Source organism: Bombus flavifrons, chromosome 6 (genome assembly GCF_040668555.2).
Source record: "Bombus flavifrons isolate JBK064 chromosome 6, iyBomFlav1_principal, whole genome shotgun sequence".
Taxonomy (NCBI): domain Eukaryota; kingdom Metazoa; phylum Arthropoda; class Insecta; order Hymenoptera; family Apidae; genus Bombus; species Bombus flavifrons.
In genome coordinates this window covers 10,419,150-10,441,986 of record NC_138447.1, presented here as the reverse complement: position 1 = coordinate 10,441,986, position 22,837 = coordinate 10,419,150, and the positions used below count along the sequence as shown (strand labels likewise).

The 22,837-nt window shown below is 38.8% G+C and overlaps 1 protein-coding gene across 4 annotated transcripts in view; it reads left to right on the top strand.

Moving 5' to 3' along the window:
- Positions 1–481: 481 nt before the first annotated feature.
- LOC138180943 (dipeptidase 1) overlaps positions 482–22,837 on the top strand; it is a 257,130-nt gene continuing 234,774 nt past the window's right edge. For 3 of the 4 annotated variants that reach the window (XM_069115323.1, XM_069115322.1, XM_069115321.1), the window contains exon 1: positions 2,248–2,350. Coding sequence is in view for 1 of the 4 variants with exons in the window: in XM_069115320.1 (XP_068971421.1) it covers positions 2,220–2,350 (131 nt within the window). In the remaining 3 variants the exon portion in view is untranslated. Of the gene's footprint in view, positions 2,351–22,837 lie in introns of all 4 variants that reach the window. The other variant, XM_069115320.1, reaches the window with a different exon arrangement.

Genomic DNA, 22,837 nt, shown 5'->3' with positions numbered 1-22,837 from the left:
CCCGATAAAACGTTGCTTTGCCCTTTTATCGCTTATCGGCTCGCTGGAATCTATTCGCGCCACTTGCGAATAATTCATGTCCAACAACGGAAATGCGCGCTCGTAACCCCTTTTAATCGTATTCCGCCCCTGTCTTACATATCGTGCTTCACGTATTCGTGAAGTGGAATTTTCTTCGATAGCCCGTTATCGTTTACTTTCCGGTTCTTTTCCTGCGCTGAGTTATCGCGAGATGGACAATAACGGGCAAAGTGTAAACGTTCTTGTTGACAATTGTGGATCTTAATTAGATCGAAATAAAAGTAAAGGAACACCGAGGTTACACTTAGAATTCAAATTAAAATAGTTTTAGGTTTATTTAATAAACGATTTCCAGGATCTTCGTCGATATACTTTTGCACGCGTCTCAGAACTTTCTTTGTCTCACCATCTTCCATAACACACTATCAACGGAACAGTTACATTCGTCTGGTTTTCGAGACACCGCGCACACACACATACTTCCACACACTCATATTCACATACGCGTGTCACTACTACGCGGCCAATCTAGTCTTGCACGCAAAATTATACATATCTCAATAGTTCTTAACACTGGAACTAACAAAGTTTTTCTGGTTTTTGCAATTGATAACAGCATGACAGCGTTTCCGATGGAAATAACGTTGATTTTCATCGAAACTGCATTAGTATCGTGCAAAAGTCTTGGATTACCTATGATAGATGATCCAGCAAGGGAATATCTTTATACAACGTTACGTAGAAACCAATTCTTTTGTGACGCTATTCGTTTGTAATTTTTTCCGGTTCACAGATCTTTGAAAATTATTTCAACAGGTAGAAGGGTAAAATAAATGTTACGTAACACGGCATATACGTCGAACGATTTACAATGAGAAAAAAGAAAGTTAAAGACATACATAAATGCCTGAAATACTAGAAACAAAATATTGTATAGTATAACGTGTGTTTATTGAAAATTTATTTGAGAAGATCCCAGAAAGAACGACAAGACATTAATCGATATCATTTTTTTATTAAATTACCAACAATTTGCGAAATATTACGCTTATTAAGAAGCAACAACGGATTTGAAATAAATTTAAAATAATAATATCAAGTATCCTTATATTCATTCATAAAAAGAAAATACCGTTGCATTTTAAGTAGCTTAAGACTTTTACATAATACTGTACCTATTTATCTTCATCATATTACTTTAATCATAATCATCCCGATATATATAGTACATTTACATACACATTGTAAATCGGTAGATTTAATATTAAAACCCTTCTCGTTAAAATATAATACAAAAGGTTATTCGGTCCATCGATCGCGGTAAATGTTCCAGGCCCCATGCAACGTGTCGCTTAAGGCGATTTGAAACTCGTGACATTTACGCGGTCGACGATAACCAATCAGGAAACTTTGTAGAAACGTTCCGTAGACCAATAACATTCAAAATTCCGTGCATTTCGACTTCTAATCGGAAGGTCACGGAAAGGAAATCGTTCGGTTCTCGTCGGTCTTCGACCGATGCGTTGCGGTCGAGTTACTTGGTAGTTACGTTCCGATTTGCGCAACAGTCTAACAAACTTTGGCCCGAGCAAGTTCATAATCGCGTAACTCTCAGGTCGGCTTTATTTCAACAATGCACCTACGATACCGTGACCATCTTACAACCACACGACTCCCAAGCCTTTGTTCGTCATCGACAATAGAAGCTGTCTCTTCTATGGCGTAGCAGTCGAACTTCTATCCATCGTTTGCTCCCTCCACCCGTCGCTTACTTCTGATTAGAAACCACGCTCTTTTCTGCACGAGAGAAAAAAGAAAAAGGAGACGAGAGAGGCGAAGCGTTTTCTCGTCAGTCACGTTTGATCCCTTGTAAGGGGGCAGAAACGTTGAAAAGACATCGGGGATCAACGGAGTTCGCTTTAATCCGACGACCCAGCGACGATTAGCATTCACGGGGGAAGCTCGCCCTTTGTTGTGCCGACAGTCAGTACCGGAATCGCGGAGTCGTGCCAACGAGGTAACTGCTTAAGTTTCCCGGCAAGCTGAGACAGCGCGACGCGAACTGGGTTAGAAAAAAGACACGGGGTAGATGTGTGTAAAAAGCGTGCCGATTAAAACGTCCTCGGTGCGACACGGTCTCGAGAAACTTTAATGTTGAAGATTTTCTTCGCGAAATTTGGGTGGATATACATATTCGTATGGATGTTTACATTGGTCGATTGTTTTGTCGGAGTTCGCGAGTGTGTTGTGATAGGAGGAGAAGTTTGGCGACGGAGATTTCGCGGAAAACGGAGCTTGAAAACAGAAGGGCGGAAAGGAGAAGCACACGGTAAGTGATAGTTTTATGTCTCTACTGGTATTTAAAATATCTTTTCGAATTTTACATTGCGTAAGTGACGTTAATTTCGAAATCTTACTGAGAAAAGTAGTTTTGAATTACGCGTACATCTCCGTTCAAGAGAACATTGTTTTACGAATTTTGAAAACACATAAATATAAGTTGAATTTCAATCTTAATCTTCCCTATTCTGTAAACACGCATTTTTGCACATTGAAAAATTATTTAAACGAATATAAACAAGTGGCAGGAAGTCGAATAACATATACAACATTCTTTTCTAAAGCGAAACCACAAATTCAAAGAGACGAATAGAACGTACTGAGTAATTGACGAAATTAAATAAAATTAATTCACTTTTAGATCCATATCACTAACCGCGTTATTTTTCCTATTGATCCTATACGAGAATCACTTTCTATCATTCTCCTCATCGAATATCACTGCGGAATAGAAGCTTCGAAACTCGATGTTAGCTCTCGAACGAAGAACATACATTTGTAGTAAAAAGAAGAAGGAAGAAAAATAGAAATCGTGTGAAACGAAATGCGTGGAAACAGGCAGCGGGTAGAAATGGAGAGAACAGTGGAGGGTCGTGTGTACGGGGTACCGATTTGGACCGCTAGATGCATATAAATCAGCATAAATTGTACTGTAGAATTTCGTAGTCGACTCGCGTCGTTCTGTGCGTTGTAGGCTTCGCGTTTAACCGACGTGTATACGCGGTCCGCACGAGCGAGCGTGATGCGTCTTGCTAGAGGGAAAACTCGACCGCTCTCGTGACGGTTCGCGTGGGATTTGCTTTGTCCGCCTGCTTTGTCCGCATTACGAAGGTGGCAAAGGTTTTTTTCCCAGCCTCGAAAACGAAATTGTTGCTTATGAAACAGCGGAAGGTGCGCCGCCCCACCGTAGATAGAATACAATTGCCCTTCTCTCTTTATTCTCTCCTTGCTTTCTCCACGTTTCTTTCTCCCTCTCTTTTTGCCTGTCGTTTTTCTCTCCTGGAAAAAAAGAATAATTCAGCCGCGTTTGCATTTTACCCAGGGTCCGTTCTATAACTGCCACTCCCGTGCGAATGGAATTTATTTAAATCCCGTAGATCCCACGGAAACTAGATTTCCTAAGGTCCTGTGTCGTACCCACTGATTTCGTGGCCTGATAAGTCTTCAGGGAATGTTAGACCGCGAGCTACTTTACGTTTAAGGAAGAATTCATTTTCGGAGCCAAGAAACAAGGGACGGTTCGTTTAAGTTACTTGGATGTTCTCTCTCTCTCTCTCGCTCTCTCTTTGGATGAATCAGAGATTGCGAAGATGTTCGTTTGACCTCGTAGATCTAGAGACCTCGGTCGAACTGCATAAAGGACGTTCGTTCTATTTCCTCCCGTCCATTTGGTAGTAAAACCTTCATGCAAAATACTCGTACTTTGGATTTTATATTCTGGAATCGAGTTTACGTCGATGAAGCGGCGAGATCTGTGTTGGAGATGCTCCTTCGGGAAGGCCTTTGATATTTCATCGTTCGGGGTTGAACAGAGTTTTGCGTGAAATTCCTCGTTTTCGTATTATTCGACGCTTCGTTCGCCATCGGAGTTGTATAACTGTGTAGCTGCTGCTTTCGATAGCTAAAATAAATTCTGGAATTACGCAACCGGCTGTAATCCTTTAATCTTTTTACTTTGTTATTCATTCGCGTGTAAAGCAGAGATTCACGGAATATTATTTATACGCGGTGTAAATATTTCGTTTTGTTAAATATTCAATATTACGCTGCGAGTACCAGGTATGTAAATATGAAACCGGAATTTGCCTATGGATGGCCCTAGCTGATAATGTAGTTATCACTAAACTGCATCATTGATGCCAAAAGTCTTTGTTGACATCTCACAAACATTTTCGACTCAGAACAGTACAAGTTTCATACAACAGCATAGTTTGTATAGCGTTGAACATGTCAAATTTTATGCCTGGAAACTACGATTTGCGGACAGCATTGATTTTCTGTTACCATTTGAAGAAAACTGCTGCAGAATCGCATCGAATGCTTGTCGAAACTTACGGTGAGCATGCTCTTGGTAAATCACAGTGCTTTGAGTGGTTTAAAAAATTCAGAAGTGGCAATTTTGACGCGAGGAACGAAGAACGTGAAAGACCGCCGAAAAAGACCACCGAGCTGTTAAAACCTGGCGAAACCGTTAATACTGAGCGCTACCGACAACAAATGATTGATTTGAATCAAGCTTTGCGTGAAAAACGACCAGAATATCAAAAAAGGCAACACAAAGCAATTTTCCTTCGTGATAATGCACCATCACATACAGCAAAACCGGTCAAGGAAACGATCGAAGCGTTCAGTTGGGAAATATTTACTCACCAGACTTGGCTCCATCCGATTACTATTTATTTGCATCGATGGGACACGCACTTTCTGACCAGCACTTCACTTCTTACGAAAATGTACGAAAATGGCTCGATGACTGGTTTGCCTCAAAAGAGCGACAGTTTTTTTGGCATGATATCCACCAATTGCCAGACAGGTGGGAAAAATGTATAGCTAGCGATGGGCAATACTTCGAATAAAATATTTTTAATCATTTTCATACAATAAACGTGTATTTTCTATACAAAAATTCCGGTTTCATATTTACATATTTACCTGGTATACGTATTAGATTCAATTGGTAGTCGTTTCCAGTTAGTTTAAATAACATTCAACGAAATATTGAGAAGCGTATCTATAGCGTCTATAGCCAGCAATTTACAATTGCCTCTCTATAATATCGAGAATGTACAAATTAATCTAAAAACTTGTCCTGTTTAAATCGATATTTCTCCGTTACGTTGCAAATAGACAGTGTGCAACATCCCGAAGCTTCGATGGTTGTTTATCACGTTGGAAATAGAAAAGTATCCGAACGTCAATTACACGTGGCACGTTCGATCGCCACGAGATTCATTGAATTCGTGTCGGCTACACGCGAAGGAGACGAATTTGATGGAAATTGCAGGGGAGAGTGAGGCTAGCCAGCGGCACGATGGAAATTTACGAGGCACAGCCTCGTTCCGGAAGCCTCGTAATTCTTGGAATCTGTTTCAAGAACGATGGCCGATCTCCAGCTTTCTGGGTCTCGACCCATAAAATCGACGTGTGATTTTTATTCCCAAATTCATGCTTCAGAAATAGTGACATATCTTTTTCTCTCCTTTTACTGATTTTTTTCATCACTTAAAAAGAGCTTCCGAAGGAAATTAATCGGTTAATGTTGCCACAGGTGAAATTTTACGCAATAGTACGTTCTTCTTATTTTAGAAACCAACTAGAGCAAAGAACGATGGAATGTCTATGAAGCAAAGATGAAAAAGTTACCGTTTGCATGGTTGTAAATAACATTACGATAATATTATTGCACTACGATAATATTAGAACGAGGGCTAAGCCTTAATAGCTACGGTGAAATAAAAATATTGTTGCAATGATTGCGTATCTTCGAGTACGAGGAGAACATACATATTTACAGAAATAAATGTACCAACGATTAATATTTTTGAAGTATAAAGTTATATAATTATGCAGTACACGTCTATTCATTGTAAGATCTCGAGAAAAATCGACTACTTGATTAACCCTTTCAGCGCTAGGACGTCTGATAGCGTGCGTTTATTATACTTATTACTATGGACCCTATGTCTGACCGAATAATTTGTCACTTCTACGATACACACGGGATATAATTTCTCATTGTTCATGTGAAATATAGCAAAAACACTTGAAATAATTATTAAAGTTTCCAAAATTGTTTAGTTGTCATTTGTATCATTCGTTATTATAGTCATTGGAATTAGCAAACTTCATTTTCCATATTTAAAATGTTAATCATGTTTTGGAATGTGTGTTAAGATATAGCATCGTATTACTAGAGATTGAAATTATGGCGGTGTTTGGTATTTCAGAGCCACAGAATAGTAATTAAGGGTTCAAGTTATTCAGCTTAGGAGGAACATTTAATAGACGCGCTTGAAATGTTCGACAATGCCAGTTTATCGTTATGTACCATGTACATAATTATACAAAGAGTATGTTGAATACAGTTGCGTAGAGCATGCATTAAATCGGCTATTTGCGAAGTAATTATTCGCAGTATTTAGTTGCGTCGGCGATTTCGTCAACATAATTACAACACCGTTATAAATATTCATGTTCGTTTAATATTCATGAAACTTACAGCACGGAACGGTGGCACTCGATTAAAAGAATTCTTTTTGGATACAGTGTCAAAATTTCGTTTGGATATAAACACGTATAAACATCGTTACTCTGCATACGATAGTTTGAAAGGATAATTTAAAACATATACATTTTATATACTACGAAAGTATTTGTACATTCATCACAGAAAACTTGTACGTCTATGTCATACATGTTATTTCGAAATTTCTTTCAACGACAGAGATGATCTCACTGAAAATTGAGACTTGTCATTACAGCGAATAATTCTCTGTTTAAATACTTTTGTGATTTCTGTAAAATATGCGTATACTCGCACTAAATAAATATTTATAATATATTTTCAAACTTTACTCGTGTAATCGTGATAATCCAGTCTCATAATAGCGTTAACCCTTTGCACTCTTGGAATTTTATTTCAATTTCGTTACCAGCAGCTTCCAACGCTTTTAAGTGTTTTATTTGAAATTTATTTTAACTAAAAAATAAGACAATTTAAATAAATAAAGGAAGAAATAAATTCACTTAAATATCAGTTTTGTTCACACTATTGTTGTAATTTTTAAGTCTATGATATATCTTGAAACAATTTCCAGGATGCAATCCTGGTTTTCTTTCGCACGTTCCACAAAAAAAAGTGGGACTGAAAGAATGTCGAGTGGACTCGACAAAGAAGTTCCTGAGATAAAAACTGATGTCGAGTCACACTCGACATAGGAGTGCAAAGGGTTAATGAAATCTCAAAATATCTCACATAAAATACGTCCACTCACGGTGTCTACAGGTACTCGAAAACTTTCGTAAGCCTGTGTACGTCGACCAGAAAATGTAAATAAACGTATACGTTAACGGGTACATTGTTCATCGAAGTCGAAGTTATATGGAGAACTGACAGGGAAGCGAACTGTGAGACGCGCGCTAATTTCCATTAATCTTACCGAAGACAAGGGGAGATAATCGATAATATCGTTGGAATATCGAGTTCCAATCACAGGATCGTCGAGCGTGACTCCGACCACGTACCGTGTCGACAAGAACAAAGGTGCTCGTAATTTATGCGAGTCATCAAGAGAAATCTATCACAACGAGGTCCGAAATACGACATCCTGTTGTATTTCTTGATGTTTCGGAGGCGTTCGACGCGTGATCTCCTCGGATTCCTTGGTGTTTCGGTAAGAATATTTGACTTTTTGTTTTAAATCATCTGAAATTAAAATATCTCGTTTCAATGTAGGACAATCTTGGCCGTTTAGTCACTTGACATCATTAACATTCATAGACTTCAAAGTAGTTAGATTAGTGGATTAGTTAAACCTGAATAATTAGGTCTTTGGTCAGGTAAGCTGCGCGTGATCGGAAATTATAATTTTGATGCTACGTTATGTTACTGTCACCACGTATATTTATACGAACTAAACTTTGTTAAAGGGAAAGACACAAATTTTTTTCTCCTTCTATCGAACCACTAAAACGACAGTAATCAAAATACAGATTAATCGTAAAATAAGATAGCTTCACAAAAACATGGATAGAAGAATAATTAGGTAGCAATATTGATAAAACACACTGATAAAACAGAGTTGAAACAGACGTTATTTAAAATATTTTAGAATTCATTCATCGCGTGTATGTCTCGATCAACCTAGAACTCAATCTATTTTGCTCTTTACAAGAAATAGTCTTTTTTTCAACAAAATTTCAAACATAACGCCTTTGATCGGTTACAGCACGAAATCTTAAATAATTGTTTGCAATAAGTGTGGTTCACGGGTGTTATCATCGATCGCGAAAGTGGCAGTCAGCACAGTAGATTAGGCACGCTAGTGGTCAGATGTATCTCAATCACTGTACTTCTATACTAATTAAATAAAACAAGAGAGAAAATTCGGACACGATCGTTAATGGAGCAGGAAATTGGTTCAGAAACATTGCAAATAACACAGAAGAAAATGTTATTAACGTGGAATGCGATGGTAGAAATTACGAATTCAACTGGCGACTGCAGAACTGCTACGCCCTTGTCGCTTTTAACTGTATGTTTCTCGTTCCATGAAATTGATACGTTGTAGAGAGAGAAAAAAAAAGAAGAAACAAAAAAAAAAGAAGAAAAGAAATTGAATACGTAGACGAGACAAGGAAAGAAGGAGGTAAGGAAATTAAGAAGGAAATTATTTCAGCGAATGACATAATGGCGTACTAGCGCAGTAGCGCGCGCTCGTTCGTTAAAATTAAAGTGCCATTACGCACTAGGCAATCTGTTCGAGTATAAGGCATTACGCAATTTTAGCTGCTACACGCTATAGAGAAAAAAGGGAAGGCAACCATGCGACAGAACGTACTAACGTTTTCCACGGAAATCCGATTGCTCGCGTCTTTCGTGCAGGCAAATAAATAAGTCAATCTCTTGCCCGTTCGAATTTACTCGATTGTCTTCTGGTTTGTCACTATAAGAACTCTTGGGAAATATCAGTTATCGACACTTCCTTTCGAACTCGTAGCTCTCCTTTCATCCAGTATATCAGAACAGATACAATAGAATACAGTTAATACTGATAACACGGAGTAAAGATATGTTATCAATGTATAATAGTCGTTACTGATGCAAATCGTCGTTGAAGAATCATCGACCACAGCTGTGTGCGACGAAGTCGAAACGAGGATTTATTTTTCCACTGGCAAGGTATTTTTGGCCGTGGTGATGGTGGCGTGTCTCGAAGCATTAAATTTCGTGGAAATTGGAGCGATTTCTGTGTCACGGACCAGTCGTTTCCTTCTAGAAAACAAGGAGAAAGTATAATTGCTCGGGCTGCGATAATGGTAACGATGGCAACGAACACGGGAAGCTGGCTTGCACGAAATAACCAATGATGAAACGTATCGCTTTAGATGGAAAAAATATTTCGATGATCATGGCGCTTTAATTACAGGCGTGCTCGATCGCGTTTCAATTAAACGGAAAATGGCTTCGAAGAGGTGCTCGTGACAAACGATACGAGAAACAAATGGCTACCAAACGATTGCCTCTTCTTCAATTCGTTAATGTTTCGATATTTTGTAGCACGCTTTCGCGAATTGAGTTTGCATTAGCGTTACGTAATCGCGTATGAAGGACGTTTATCGCGCGGCTGTGGAAAAATCCGGTGATTTATGTTCTAATGGCGAGTTCGGTCGTTCGTGACGTGGATGAGGGCGACGTTTTATTAAAAGTGCCCCGTTCTTTTTTTTTTTTTTTTATTTTCGTCTTCCTTTTTTTCATCGTTGCAGCGTGTTCTCTTTTCTGTTGTCGGCTCAACGTGCGATATGGGAAACATTTCACATCCGGCTTTTATAAATTGAGATTGAAAGATTCATCTTTATCTGTATAATTATTTCAAGCTTGCGTCAAATGTATGCGGTTGTTTGTTTTCTTTTTTTCTGTCGAGATTGACGATCGGTCGGATATAACAACAACGTATATGTACAATCAGCTAATAAATACTCGTTGGCGCGTTTTACTTTGTCAGTCGTCCGGTAATAACAGGAACGTAGTGTATACGATAATGCGATATTTTCGATATCTGGATAACCGTTACGCGCTCGTCGCTTATTGCTTCTAGCGTACATACGTGTTTTTAATTACATTTTGCATTTACTATTCGTTTTCATTCTCGTCATATTAAATTGTGTCTCCTTCGCTAACACGTCATTTATCATCATCCTAGGAGGTAATAAATAATACAGTTACATTTCAAGATAAAAATATATTTTGTAAAAATGTATATTCTTTACCCAAAAAAACAAAAAAACAAAACAACGACAGTTCTTTAACAATTACTTTTGGCGCCATTCAAGTATATACAACATGTGTATCTTGTGGTACAAAAAAATCTTTAATTTCACTTAAGAAAACGTCCGTTACATCGAAAACTCAGAAAATAATATTCATCTTTGCAAGTAAATTTTAAACATTACTTAGTCATTTGGTTATTTTATTTGATACAAAATTGTAAAATTGCAAATGTAAAACCTACAATTCGTAATTTGTCGATTTACAGATATCAGTAATTGATAAATTATTGTGCAATAAAATTCTGAAAGAAAGAAAATCCTTGCAATATTCATTAGCCTGAATCAGTCAATTTTAACTTTGTCCTGATACGATACATTATATAGGCAAGAGTAATATTCAAACAAATTCATGCTGAATGAAACGCAATATAAAAATGAATTACTCTCCGAATTACTCTATGACGATCCTCGAACCTCATAGAAAGCATTCCGTGGTTCGCATAATTCGCGAATCCAGCGATAATTGTCAGGAGCATGAGGAGAATTTCACAAAGAAGCCCATCACGCGAGAAATCGTATTAACTGTCGAAGTTGTCAGAGGTGGTGGGAAGTCGGTTGGCTCCGCTGCCATTGTTTCCAACACGCGGTCCTCGCCCGGTGAACTTCCGCGTCGCAGTGCCGACTTCCGTTTATCGACTCGTCGAGATTGAAATTCCCGATGTTCTTCCCGATTCAGGTATCTTCTTCCATCGGGGATCGCGACAAAGTTTTTGCGGTCAGATTCGAACGAATTGACTTCGATTCTGGAATCGAAGATTGAATTTTTTTGCTGACGTGATTCAGGGATCGAGGATTTCCCAAGTGTCGAAAGAAACTGAAAAATCTTGTTGTACGACTCAATTTATGTTCAAATGTTACTACAGCGACGTGAACACACCGAATTACGGAGATCAGTGACAAATTGGCAATTGGTTTACTACCAGTTTGTGTAGTTTAAAATCATCGGAAAACATAGAAAGATTCGTTTCAATCGATAAATATTCCAACGAATAGTATATATTTTCGATAATTCATTTTATACAATTTTACGGACTATGTGTATACTGTGTATACGTTCGCCTCTTTAAATTTCTGCTAAATTCTTAAAAATCCGTCGTTTAATAATCAAACGTCAATAGGACGTAAAATGCGAAAAATATCTTACAATAGGCGAAAATGGTAGTGACGAAGATGTTGAATTTGGTGTTAGGAAAAGACGATCACCTGATTTTCGCCAAGTAATATACTCGTGTGTAATTAACTGTAAAACGGCACAACGAGGATGTTGTATAACCGGTGGAGTAAGTAGAAGCGGCGTCCTCGATGTTCCTAAAAATCCTGGAGGCTAGCCAAGCGAAGAGAAATCTAACGGTAGCAGGGGGTAGAAAGTGCAGTTTTGCGGCTTGCTCACCGCCCGTACTGCTAATGGAAACGTTCCACCCTCCATGGAATTTTCAGGGGAATCTTGCGGATTATCCGACGCTTTTTAATATTCTAGGATGTACGCTAATTTTAATAGAAAACGCCGACGGCCGAAGGCGAGCAGCGAGCACGATTAAAACGTTCACCACCGCCGACAACTTTTCCTATCCTCCGTTGGAAATTTCGTCAGACGCTAGTCTCGATTTCCACGAGAGTCTTTCATCCTACACCGTGAAAATTCCATGATATGGCAACAACTCGGCAAGGATTTTCGCATGACCACATTGGCCACGACACGATTAACCGACGTGTTTCGAATTTTCACGACGTTATGTCATTTATCTGTGAGATATGATCATTGTAATGTCATTTTCGGCGTAGGACTACAAGATAGAAAGGGCAGTAAAGAACCGAGAAGAAGAAAGAAAGGAAATATATGGAAAAAGAAGGTGAGGAGGAACAAAGAACTGGAAGACCAGGAAGAATGGAATAAGAATTGAGCATGAAACAAAAGGAGAAGAGCAATTTTTAGTGGACAAAGAGGAAAAGGTATGGAAGGGAAGATACAGAATAGTTGGAAACAGGGAAAGATGGGAGGAGTAATGAAAGAAAAGGTAGGAAGGATAGGAAAAAAGGAATAAAAAGACTGGAAGGGAAAGAGTTGAAAGAGACGATAGGCGAGAGAGGAGAGAACTGGAATGAGAATGAAAAAAAGCAAAAGACGAGAAAGAGAGAGAAAATAGAGATAGATGTAAGGAAAGGGGAGAGAGAAGGACAAATGGAATAAGATTTCAATCTGTTTTCCATAATTCAACTAAGAGTTTTAATTGTAAATGCACCTTATCTCGTCTAAGCTTCTTACCAAAATTTCTAACTTATAGCCTTATACCTCGTTTAACAGTCAAGAGGGACTTAAATTTTGTTTGTCTGTAAGATTACATTGCACTTAAAATACAGTATACGTTAAATCTTCTCTTTACTTGATGTAAATAAATCGTAAAATTATTCTGATAAAGTGAAGAATGAACAGTATGATAGTGTATATATTGGCTGTCAAATACAGATTTGTTCGTTCATTCTATCAATACCATGTTAAATGTGTCAACGAGAGAGAAAATATTTCCAATAGCATTTCGACTATATGCATACTTTGACCATATATTTTTTATCGATTCCAATATACCCAACAAAATTTCCCGCATGTTCCAAAATTCGTAAAAAAAAAAAAGAAAAATCACAATAATAAATATTCGATGGCGAAAAAATCCAAGCAAAACGGATATCAAACACAGAACAGTCGATCGAGAAAAGCAGGGAAAAAATCGCGGCAAACTTTCCACTCCCGCACTAAGCGGGTCTTATCGCCGCAGAACGGTGGATCTCAAGTTGGAAGCGTTCGAGAGTAAAAACCGTAGTCTCAAGCTCATGCTCCTCGCGAAGGGAGAGTTTTGTTTCGCGGAACAAAACGCGGTACGCGAGAGCGCTTAATGGAAGTTCCGGATACGATCCATTACAGATATTCAGCAAACTCCAACGACTCAGAGTAGAAGAAGAAAGAGAAAGGAGTATGAGAGAGTGAGAGAGAGAGAGAGAGAAAGTGAGAGAGGGCGATTGAAACTGGGTTACGATCAACGAAACGATAAATCTCGAGACAGAATGTTACTCGTCTCCAAGGAATCGAAGATCTCTCGGACGAAGGGCAGTCGAATCGAAGAAAGATAGAAGGCCAAGGAGAATCGAGATTCGCGGAACTCGCGACGCGCGAAAACTTGGCAAAGTTTGAAAAAGTTGCGCCAGTACCCTGGAGAAATTTTTGTCGCAGGTCGATCGTAGTTCATCCGTGAAATCTTGCTCGCGAGAAGGAGCTCGGTAAACAGATAAATCAGTGACTGTATGGCGCCTTGGTTCACGCTGATTTTGCAGTTTCCGCCCCGCTTCAGGCTTTCTGTTATGCCGTGTCTTTCATGGTTGATGAATGTCGAAACGCGCGCGCGTTGCTTCTGCTGGAATAATTAATTTCGACCTGATTCTGGTCGTGAATCTGAAACGTAGTGGAGGGAGAATGTATCCGTAAGAGGCGAGGTAGTTAGAACGTATTTGAGAAGCGTAGAAAAAGTTTGTGGGATGTCGGTGAACGTGTAAAAAGTGGTGTGGGCGAGGAACGTCTGTACTCAGACAGCAGGAAGGTGTAAAAGAGATCAAAAGCGGAATTAAAAAGTTTGGAGCATCGCGGAACGTAAAGGGACGCATAATCATTCTAACTTCTAGTAGTTTGTTCTGTTGTAGACAGACAAGTTGGTAGCATCTTTTTTTGCTGTTTTACTCGCGAGCTCGTTTACGGGTTAATAGGGAGAAGAAACGCGTGAAATCGCGAACACTGTGCGTGTATAGCGTGTATAGAGTGGCGATAAATTTTGCGCGAAATATGTATCGTTCACTTCTAAATTAGTATCATTATGCTATGCAATGAAATTTTCATAAGATTGTGATAGATATTCAAATAAATATCTATCTAGCCCACTATAAATATTAAACATTTAGATTTGTTGTTTACAAGTTTCATTTTATTTAGTGTCTCTTACATTAAAGAACACGTATGACGCGAATAAAAGAACGCATTTATTCTTTACAAATAAACCCGTACAAAAGTTGGAACAGGCAGAAGGAATTAAAAGAAAATGACGGCTAAGACAAATACCGTGTGTCAGAGTATGTTTCGAAAAACGGCGAATGAAGAACCAGAAAAAAAAGAAAAGAAGCAAAAGAGAAAGAAGTATAACGTAGAAATGATTTCCAACGAATCGAAGATGGTAACAGGAACTAAAGTAGTTGTGGTTTCCAGCACCGGTATCCGCTGTTCCACGGATCTTTGCTATTAGCGTCTGACCAGCGTCGACCATTTCCACTGGCCGACACAACAGCGGTCCCTTTACTGCCGCGCGGAGGCGACAAAGAAAGTAGACAGGAAAGGAAATCGAACCAAAGGTAGAACACGTTCGTCCTGGATAATCCTTGGGATTTATTTGAGCAGTACTTTTTCGTTAAGCCAACTGTATACGAAAGACCGAGACGGAAATGGCAGAATAGAGGTGGACGTAGTCTTAAAGGAGAGAAGAACGCACAGTGGACTCGAGGGAGTCACATTTTGCCATTTCACACGTGAGGCCACCTCGCGTTGGACTACCGTGTGTTCACCACGTGGTATCGGTTTTCAGATTCGCGAAAGCACGGTCGTATTTTATTCGTGCTGGTCGCTTTACTACCGCGAACGGAAATAGAACGTAAACCGGAGCCATAGCCGGGGCATTAAGGGGAGACATTCTCGTTCGTTTTAGCCTGTCGACGTGGACATTCGCGTAGAGAAAGGCCTCGCGTTACACGTTAGATTTCCGAGGATGATTAATCACATCTAGTCGACGAACGTTTTTGCTCCATCTCTTCGTTGGCTTCACTCTACAAGGTAGATCTTCGATGAAGAAGAGAAATTCCGTGGGATATGGGTCAGTGGGTCGTCCCGATAAAATTCGTACTGGACAAGCTCGGCTTCGACTCCGAGTATTTTTACGACAGGCCGAGGTTTTCCGAAATCCTGGCACGAATCCAGTGCGGGAAATAAAATCCTGGCCGGCTAATCGGGAGAAAAATTTCCTTGGAGGGGAGGGCAACATTTTTTCTCAGCTGGTCGGCCTAATAAATTTTACAACATGCCCGCAAGCCTGCAGCCATTCAATTAATTACCGCGATCCCGTTTTATCGTCGGATCCCATACGGCGTATGAGGGAATAGAATACCGCAAGATCCTTGTTCGACTTAATTAATTGAATCGATCGGTCCTTCTCTCGTGTTTGGGAAAAACATTATGTTAACGAACAAGATTTTGAATTGTGAAGTTTGTAATGGTCTCACGGTTGAAATACTGGAATTTTAAATTGGCTAGCTCTATTTATCTTTCTTTTTGTACTACTCATCCCCCATTACACTTTAATCTACATGTACATTGATTTACCGACAGTTCTACCAGCGATCCTGTTACGGCAGTTTCTTTCTCCGTTTCAAGTTTTACGAACCATGTCGCAATTTATACGCGGCAACCATAAACACACTAGTATTGTAAATTATCCATCTCTTAAATAACAGTTATACGTATTAGGTTGTCCGGAAAGTTCCTTTCGTTTTAGAAGGAAATAATAGATGTACAACGTTTGTTGTTTTATATTATTTTATTGAATCATGGAACATACTAAATGGATCATACATAATTCAATAAAATAATATAGAACAAAAAATGTGCATTTAGTGTTCCCTTATAAAATGAAAGTTTTTACGTGTTGCAGTTTAATAAAATTCTCGCGGCGACATTAAAAGGTATAAAAAAATAATCACGAGTGAGGAATTTGAAAAAATGTAATCGACGCGTAGTTGTTAAATATTTTTCAATATTTTTCTCAACTTCACCAATCGACTTCACAAATTCGATTATCCCATAGTCGTGTTAATCCTGAAATTTCGTTAATCTATATCTCTAATTAATATAAATGGCTGTAGAATATTTCTTTTCTCCTTATTTTTTACTAGAAAATATAAATTTTTCTATGACGTTTTATTATTTTAGCTAAACAACTTAAGTTAAGAATGACATTTTCCGTGTAGAATTTCTGCATTTTAATTTGAAATTATATTGTTATAATACTAATGCATCGTATTAATATGGAAAAATAATAACACGAAAAACACGTGTATTTAGGAATACAGAGTGAAATATGATATCACAGAATAAACGAAAGTTAATGAAGGTTTATGAGAATTAGACATGTAATTGACTCAATTAAGTTCAAAAGACGTATCATAGCAGAGAAGAACGTTCTGCTCGTTTCCGACGATTCCACGAGCTGTTTGATGCGAGTACACACGAAACACGTAGATACCCGAGATTTACGAGGCTGTTGCGACGCATTTTCGCGACAGTTTTCGCGCGCAATTTGACATACTACCAACGTGAAAGCTAGCTCGAGGGAGAAGCCTCGTAAAAAAGTTTTTAGCGACGTATCATTCAGCTCGCAATGTATTTGGATTCTTTCGATACTTCTATTTCTTCTGTTTACTTGCTTGTCGTGCATTTCGTAAATCTTTCGTATATATTCGAAAACATAGATCTTCCAATAACGTGGCAACGATCGATGCAGATTAATGGTATCAGGATATCGATGGATCTCGTAGAAAATATGAAGCTTAAGGAATCGTTAAATGCTTAAATACACATGCAAATTAAACGTCACTAAAGTGTCTCGTACATATCGTTTTATAATTCGAACATTAAATATCAAGTGAAACTCGTTCGATTCGAAAACACACCTGTAGAATTCTCGAGACTACTTTTCAATCGCTTCACACGTCATAATAGTGGATGAATAAAGGTTCTCGTCTCTCTTTATCAATATTATTTCTTCATGGCGTGTTGAAAGGTATGCAATAAGTAGGAGTCACGCTGATATGCAAAAGAAGAATCGCTACGACCTTTGTATTTCGTTGAAGTGGTCGGGGAAATGCGCGTGCCATTGTTTCTAAGGCGACGAATATTCCACGGTTTCCATTGTCTGGCTTGCTGCTTGAGGACGATACCGATGAATTCGCTGGTATAAACTCGAAGCACCGCATTTTCTTGGCTACACGTCGAACGTGTCACCAAAAAGATGGTGCACTTAAAAAGCCTGCGTTGCATAGAATGCAAAGAGCGGACTTTCTCGACGTGCTTCTCATGTATTCGAATTCCAGGTAGATTTTTGAGAAGCAAAACGTAAAAGAACTTTAGGAATCTTTTATGGACGTTAATGTACATCGATTTCTATTAATATTCGAACATTACAATACTCCGGATATTATTGCACTATATGTTTGTTTATAACAGTGTTATCGAAGTAATTGCTTTTTAATATGTTAAAATACCTATCGCGGTTAATAGAAACATAACAGTTTATTTATTTAATGCAGATGATTCTTCGTACAATAACCGGAAAATTAAATAGTGGCAACATTGAAGAATTATTATTGATGTTATATGTAATTAGATGCTGGTTTAGTTTTGCATTTCCGGGAGTTTGTAAATATTTGCAGAAAGTTTAGAATTCGTGAAATGAAAAGATATGTAATATTCCTAAAATAAAATATTTGTTATAACATTTAATGGGTGAAACGAATTCCCTTCAGGAATGGAATCACAGGCCATCAAAATACGAGTTTGATATTTGTACCAAAAGAATGAAAAATTGAAAACAATATATCTAGCAGAAATATTTTTGTTCATATATTTTACAAAAAATCATTCAAATCCCAATATCGTAAATCTATAAAATATACAATCACAATTTTATAAATTTCGCTATCAATTGATTATTTTAACCACTTTGATAATTCTATAACAATAACTGTACATACAATCTGATAGTCGATCCGATGTCAGATATTCGTTTCGAACCTACTCGCGACCGCGACCGCGAAATTCGAAAAATTGACAGGCAAAACCAGAGACGAAGCATGCTCTACTCGTGCCAGTTTCACCGTCAATTTTCCAAATAAATTTCCAGAAACAGGTTGGTCACACGAAAACGCGCCTACCCGACCAGAGACTGTGCCAACCTGCCCGGCCCTACCTACTTATAATTAACAGTCATACCAGAAAGTATACTACCTATCCTACCTAGCGCTATATTTAAAAAATGGCAAAACAGGCACACCAACACAATCGCTCCACGGTTCTCACACAAACGCTCGGGCGCAAAGGTCCTACACTAGAGAGGACGTCCCGGGACGCCTCCGACACCCGAGCTTAACACACAGCATGCACACTCTAAGGTACGTACCGTTTTCCTGAAATCGACTGACGAAGGCTAGTGACCATTGCGTAAAACACGATAAAACACGTCTGAGGAAATGATATTGTTAAAATAAATGTAAGTAAACTTGGAATTATATATGTAATTTACGGCAATATTACATGCGTGGTTACACTTAATCGCGTGGATGATATTATCACAAATTGCGATTATATCGAGACGTAAATTGAATCGATATATGTCTCGACATTTTTAATATTTGAAGTTTTAACGAATGAGAGAAAGCGACGCAATTCCACGGCCTAACAACACACACACATAATGTGGAAAATACGTCGTGCACGATACACTAACACATCGTCAGTCGCTGATCAATTATTACATTACTTAATTCTAGATCATCGTGCCCAATGTCTCTCTCCCATTCAAGTAGCACCTGGGCACGTGAATGAGATCCTGACAATGGGCACGGAAAGGGTTAAACCTGAAAATCCTGATCTAAAAAGATGATTAGTTTGTGTAATTTTTATTTAACGGACTAACGTTCTTTGATTTTATATTTTACTACATCGTTTCTGATTAAATCAACTTTATTAATTTAATAGTAACTAAGTAACTCTACTTTATTAATTTAATAAATTAGAACAAAACTTTAATATTGCAAAAGGGTAGCGTTAATTGAAAAAGACTGAGACTCGATCAAATGGAATAGTTGACTCTAAAAATATTACTAAGAAAGAAATAATCTCAGGCGATCTCTTTATCAAAGCACATACTCGAAAATGCAGAGGCAGTGTTCAAAATTATTGCTTTGATTCAAAAATCTGCCTGTAGCGAAGTGCCTTCTTGCACGTAAAATTTCACACATTCTTGTACGGAAAAAAATGAATTTTAACTCATGTTTTAAATTCTAGCCGAAGTTAAATAAACGAACGTGACTTAATATTGTCACGATCAGTTCATTGCTTAAGATCAAGTATATTTATGTCATACAGATATATTCGTGTAGATATTTGTCATTTGCAAATATTCATACGGAATATTAACATGCATATTTATAAATAACACGAATATATTCTCAAGTGCATATGTTTAACCTAATTATTAATAAACTAATTATTATAATCGCGCTGTGCAAGAAGACCTATCCTAAACTAATAAATTTGAAAAGATGAGTGTTACTACTCACGGGTATAAAAAATACCCGCGGTCACTATGCTCGCAAAAAATTCTACGTAATACAACCGGTCACCCGTGCCGATTCGGACCTTTCATCCTACGACATGATTGAGTGACCGGAGGAACAAAAATGCATGCGACTCACCGTTCGATGCGGAGAAACAGAGGACGTTACCCTGGATGCTGCGCCATCCCAGCGAATATCATCTGGGAGACTAACATCAGACAGGAACCGTGTAAAGTCCAGTGGTGGAAATGATGGTTGTTTAAGGGCGGGTGGGAGGGGGGGTGGTGAGGAAGAAGCGAAACGTCGTTTCGACAATTTTCTTCTTTTTCCTATCGAACGTTTATTTAGAAAATACTGCTATTTTTTTACACTTAAAAATTATTATTGAGTAAATGGAACAAGTTTGAAAAATATTATTTAGTTGAAAATTGTGAGATATTTCTCGGTAGCGAACAAATGCTTACGAATATCGTGAATGCAATGCAATCGTTTGCAAGAATTATACTGTTCGCAATTAGAATATATACTCTGAATTTTCGTTATTAGAATACGAAATATACATTCCACTAGTATACTATAGTCTTGTGTTATAAATATTGGAAAACATTTGAAAGAATTCAAAAGTTCGCCACTTAAATATACTTAAAGAATATTGCACAAACACGCGCGAAACCTTGTTTCGAGGTATTTAAATATAACTGTTACCAACTTGCAAGTTTATGACGTTATAACTCAATTTGAAACAATAAGATAATACGTTCAAAATTCATTTGAAATAATAGAATAATTTCATACATCGGGATCTGTCAAAAGAATCGATGGACTCACGTGACGCACTCTTCTGCACAAAATAACTGCAAGATTCAGTGGAAAAGAAGAATAGATTTTTATATCTCGTTCCAAGTGAGATAAGTATCATTGTACAGAATGGGCTCAGAATGGATTCGAGATAGTCAAGACATATCCCACGGTGTCCAACGGTGTCCAAAGATGTCCCACGGTGCAGTCCAGTTTAGATCATCCAAAATTCTTTTAGAGGCTTTTGATGATCCAAACTGGACTGTTGCGTAGTTCTTGGCTTGGTATCGTTTTCCTAAGATTAATCGACTGATTAATTTTTGGAAAACGATGCCAATTACCAGGTCTCACCACGAGGAGGTGACTACGCACGAGACCCGCCCATGGGTTATTTAAAACTACACATCGACCTCGACATTCAACCTATTGGCAGAATGTCCAGTTTTGACTCTACTTGACCATGGGCCTGCGTAAAGAAATAGTTGCTTCGTAGTCTAACTGCGAAACACATATCTCCAACGCAGCGCTTACATGAATCTTTACAAACGTAGAACAAAGCATACGTAACGCAACATCTATCTCCCACACAACGGTTACATCGATCAGTACAAATATTATACAATAATTCGCATGCCTACTGGCAGCATTCGGTATCGAAGACACATTTATCTAACTTGGAACGAAAAGAAGAAAATGAAGCTACTGACACTGTATATACCATTTCGTGTCTTGCAGAAGGGACATACGAGTCGCTGTACTAAACTGTTTAACGTTCTTCTTTTGCGACGCTATAAGATATTGAAGATATTGAAAAGTTATATAACGTGATTTCAATAAGTTTCCCTTAAAAATGGGAAAACAAGAAGATGCCCGATGAATCAGACGATGAAAGAAAAACCGCGGCGCGCCCGAAACGAACGAGATCGCGATCTCTCGAAAGAACTAACAAACCTACGCGATGTACTCCCGTGTACCAGATAACTCTAAGGTTCGGCGGAAAGCCCAATCATTGACCTTCTCTCGATACCTGTCAAGTAGTCTGGATCTTATCACGGACGATGGCAAAGACCGATGATACTAGTGACCCAGCAAACAGGCCTGCAATTTAACACACTCCAACTGAAACAAGTGAGTACCCGGGGAGGGACCGCTGAACAGGATTACGAAGGCAAGAGGCCTCAACTGAACAGTGGGGTCCACTCACGAGGATGGACCGCTGATCAGGATTACGAAGGCATTACCCCAACTGCACAGTGGGGTCCCCCCGCCCGCGAGTTTTTCACTTAAACAGGATTACGGAGGACGTGAAATGCAGGTCTCTGTCCGCGTACCGAAGTACCAATCGGACAGTATTGCGGTCGCAGGTATCACCAGTGCGATGACAACTCCCGTGATTCGAGGCAAACGACGGGCAGTTTTCGAGCAGTTACTAACCACAGAGGTGTGCTTGGGGCGACTTACGAATCCAAAGATTTGTCCAGTGCACGTTGACCCGCACGTACCCGGAATACGCGCGAACGAGTACGTCACGCTACGGTTTGAAAGAACTGAGCGACCGTGAGCCGATATATCGCGGGAACAATTTTTTCAGTGTGGTAAGCGAGGGGATCAAGAGAGACGAGATCTTTATTTTTCGTTCCAAGATAGATAAGTATCTTTGTACAGAATGAGCTTACAATGCACATAACATAGGTATCTATCTTATGATTAATTAAGGCTAAAACGCTCGCATCCCACGGTGTCCTGCGATGTCCCACGATGTCCCACGGTGCCCCCGCGGGGGGTTGTTAGTCCAGTCTAGATCACCAAAATTCTTTTAGAGGCTTTTGGTGATCCAAACTGGACTGTTGCGTAGTTCTTGGCTTGGTATCGTTTTCCAAAGATTAATCGACTGATTAATTTTTGAGAAACGATGCCAATTACCAGGTCTCACCACGAGGAGGTGACTACGCACGAGACCCGCCCATGGCTTATTTAACATTACACATCGATCTCGACATTCAACCTATTGGCAGAATGTCCAGTTTTGACTCTACTTGACCATGGGCCTGCGTAAAGAAATAGTTGTTTCGTAGTCTAACTGCGAAACACATATCTCCAACGCAGCGCTTACATGAATCTTTACAAACGTAGAACAAAGCATACGTAACGCAACATCTATCTCCCACACAACGGTTACATCGATCAGTACAAATATTATACAATAATTCGC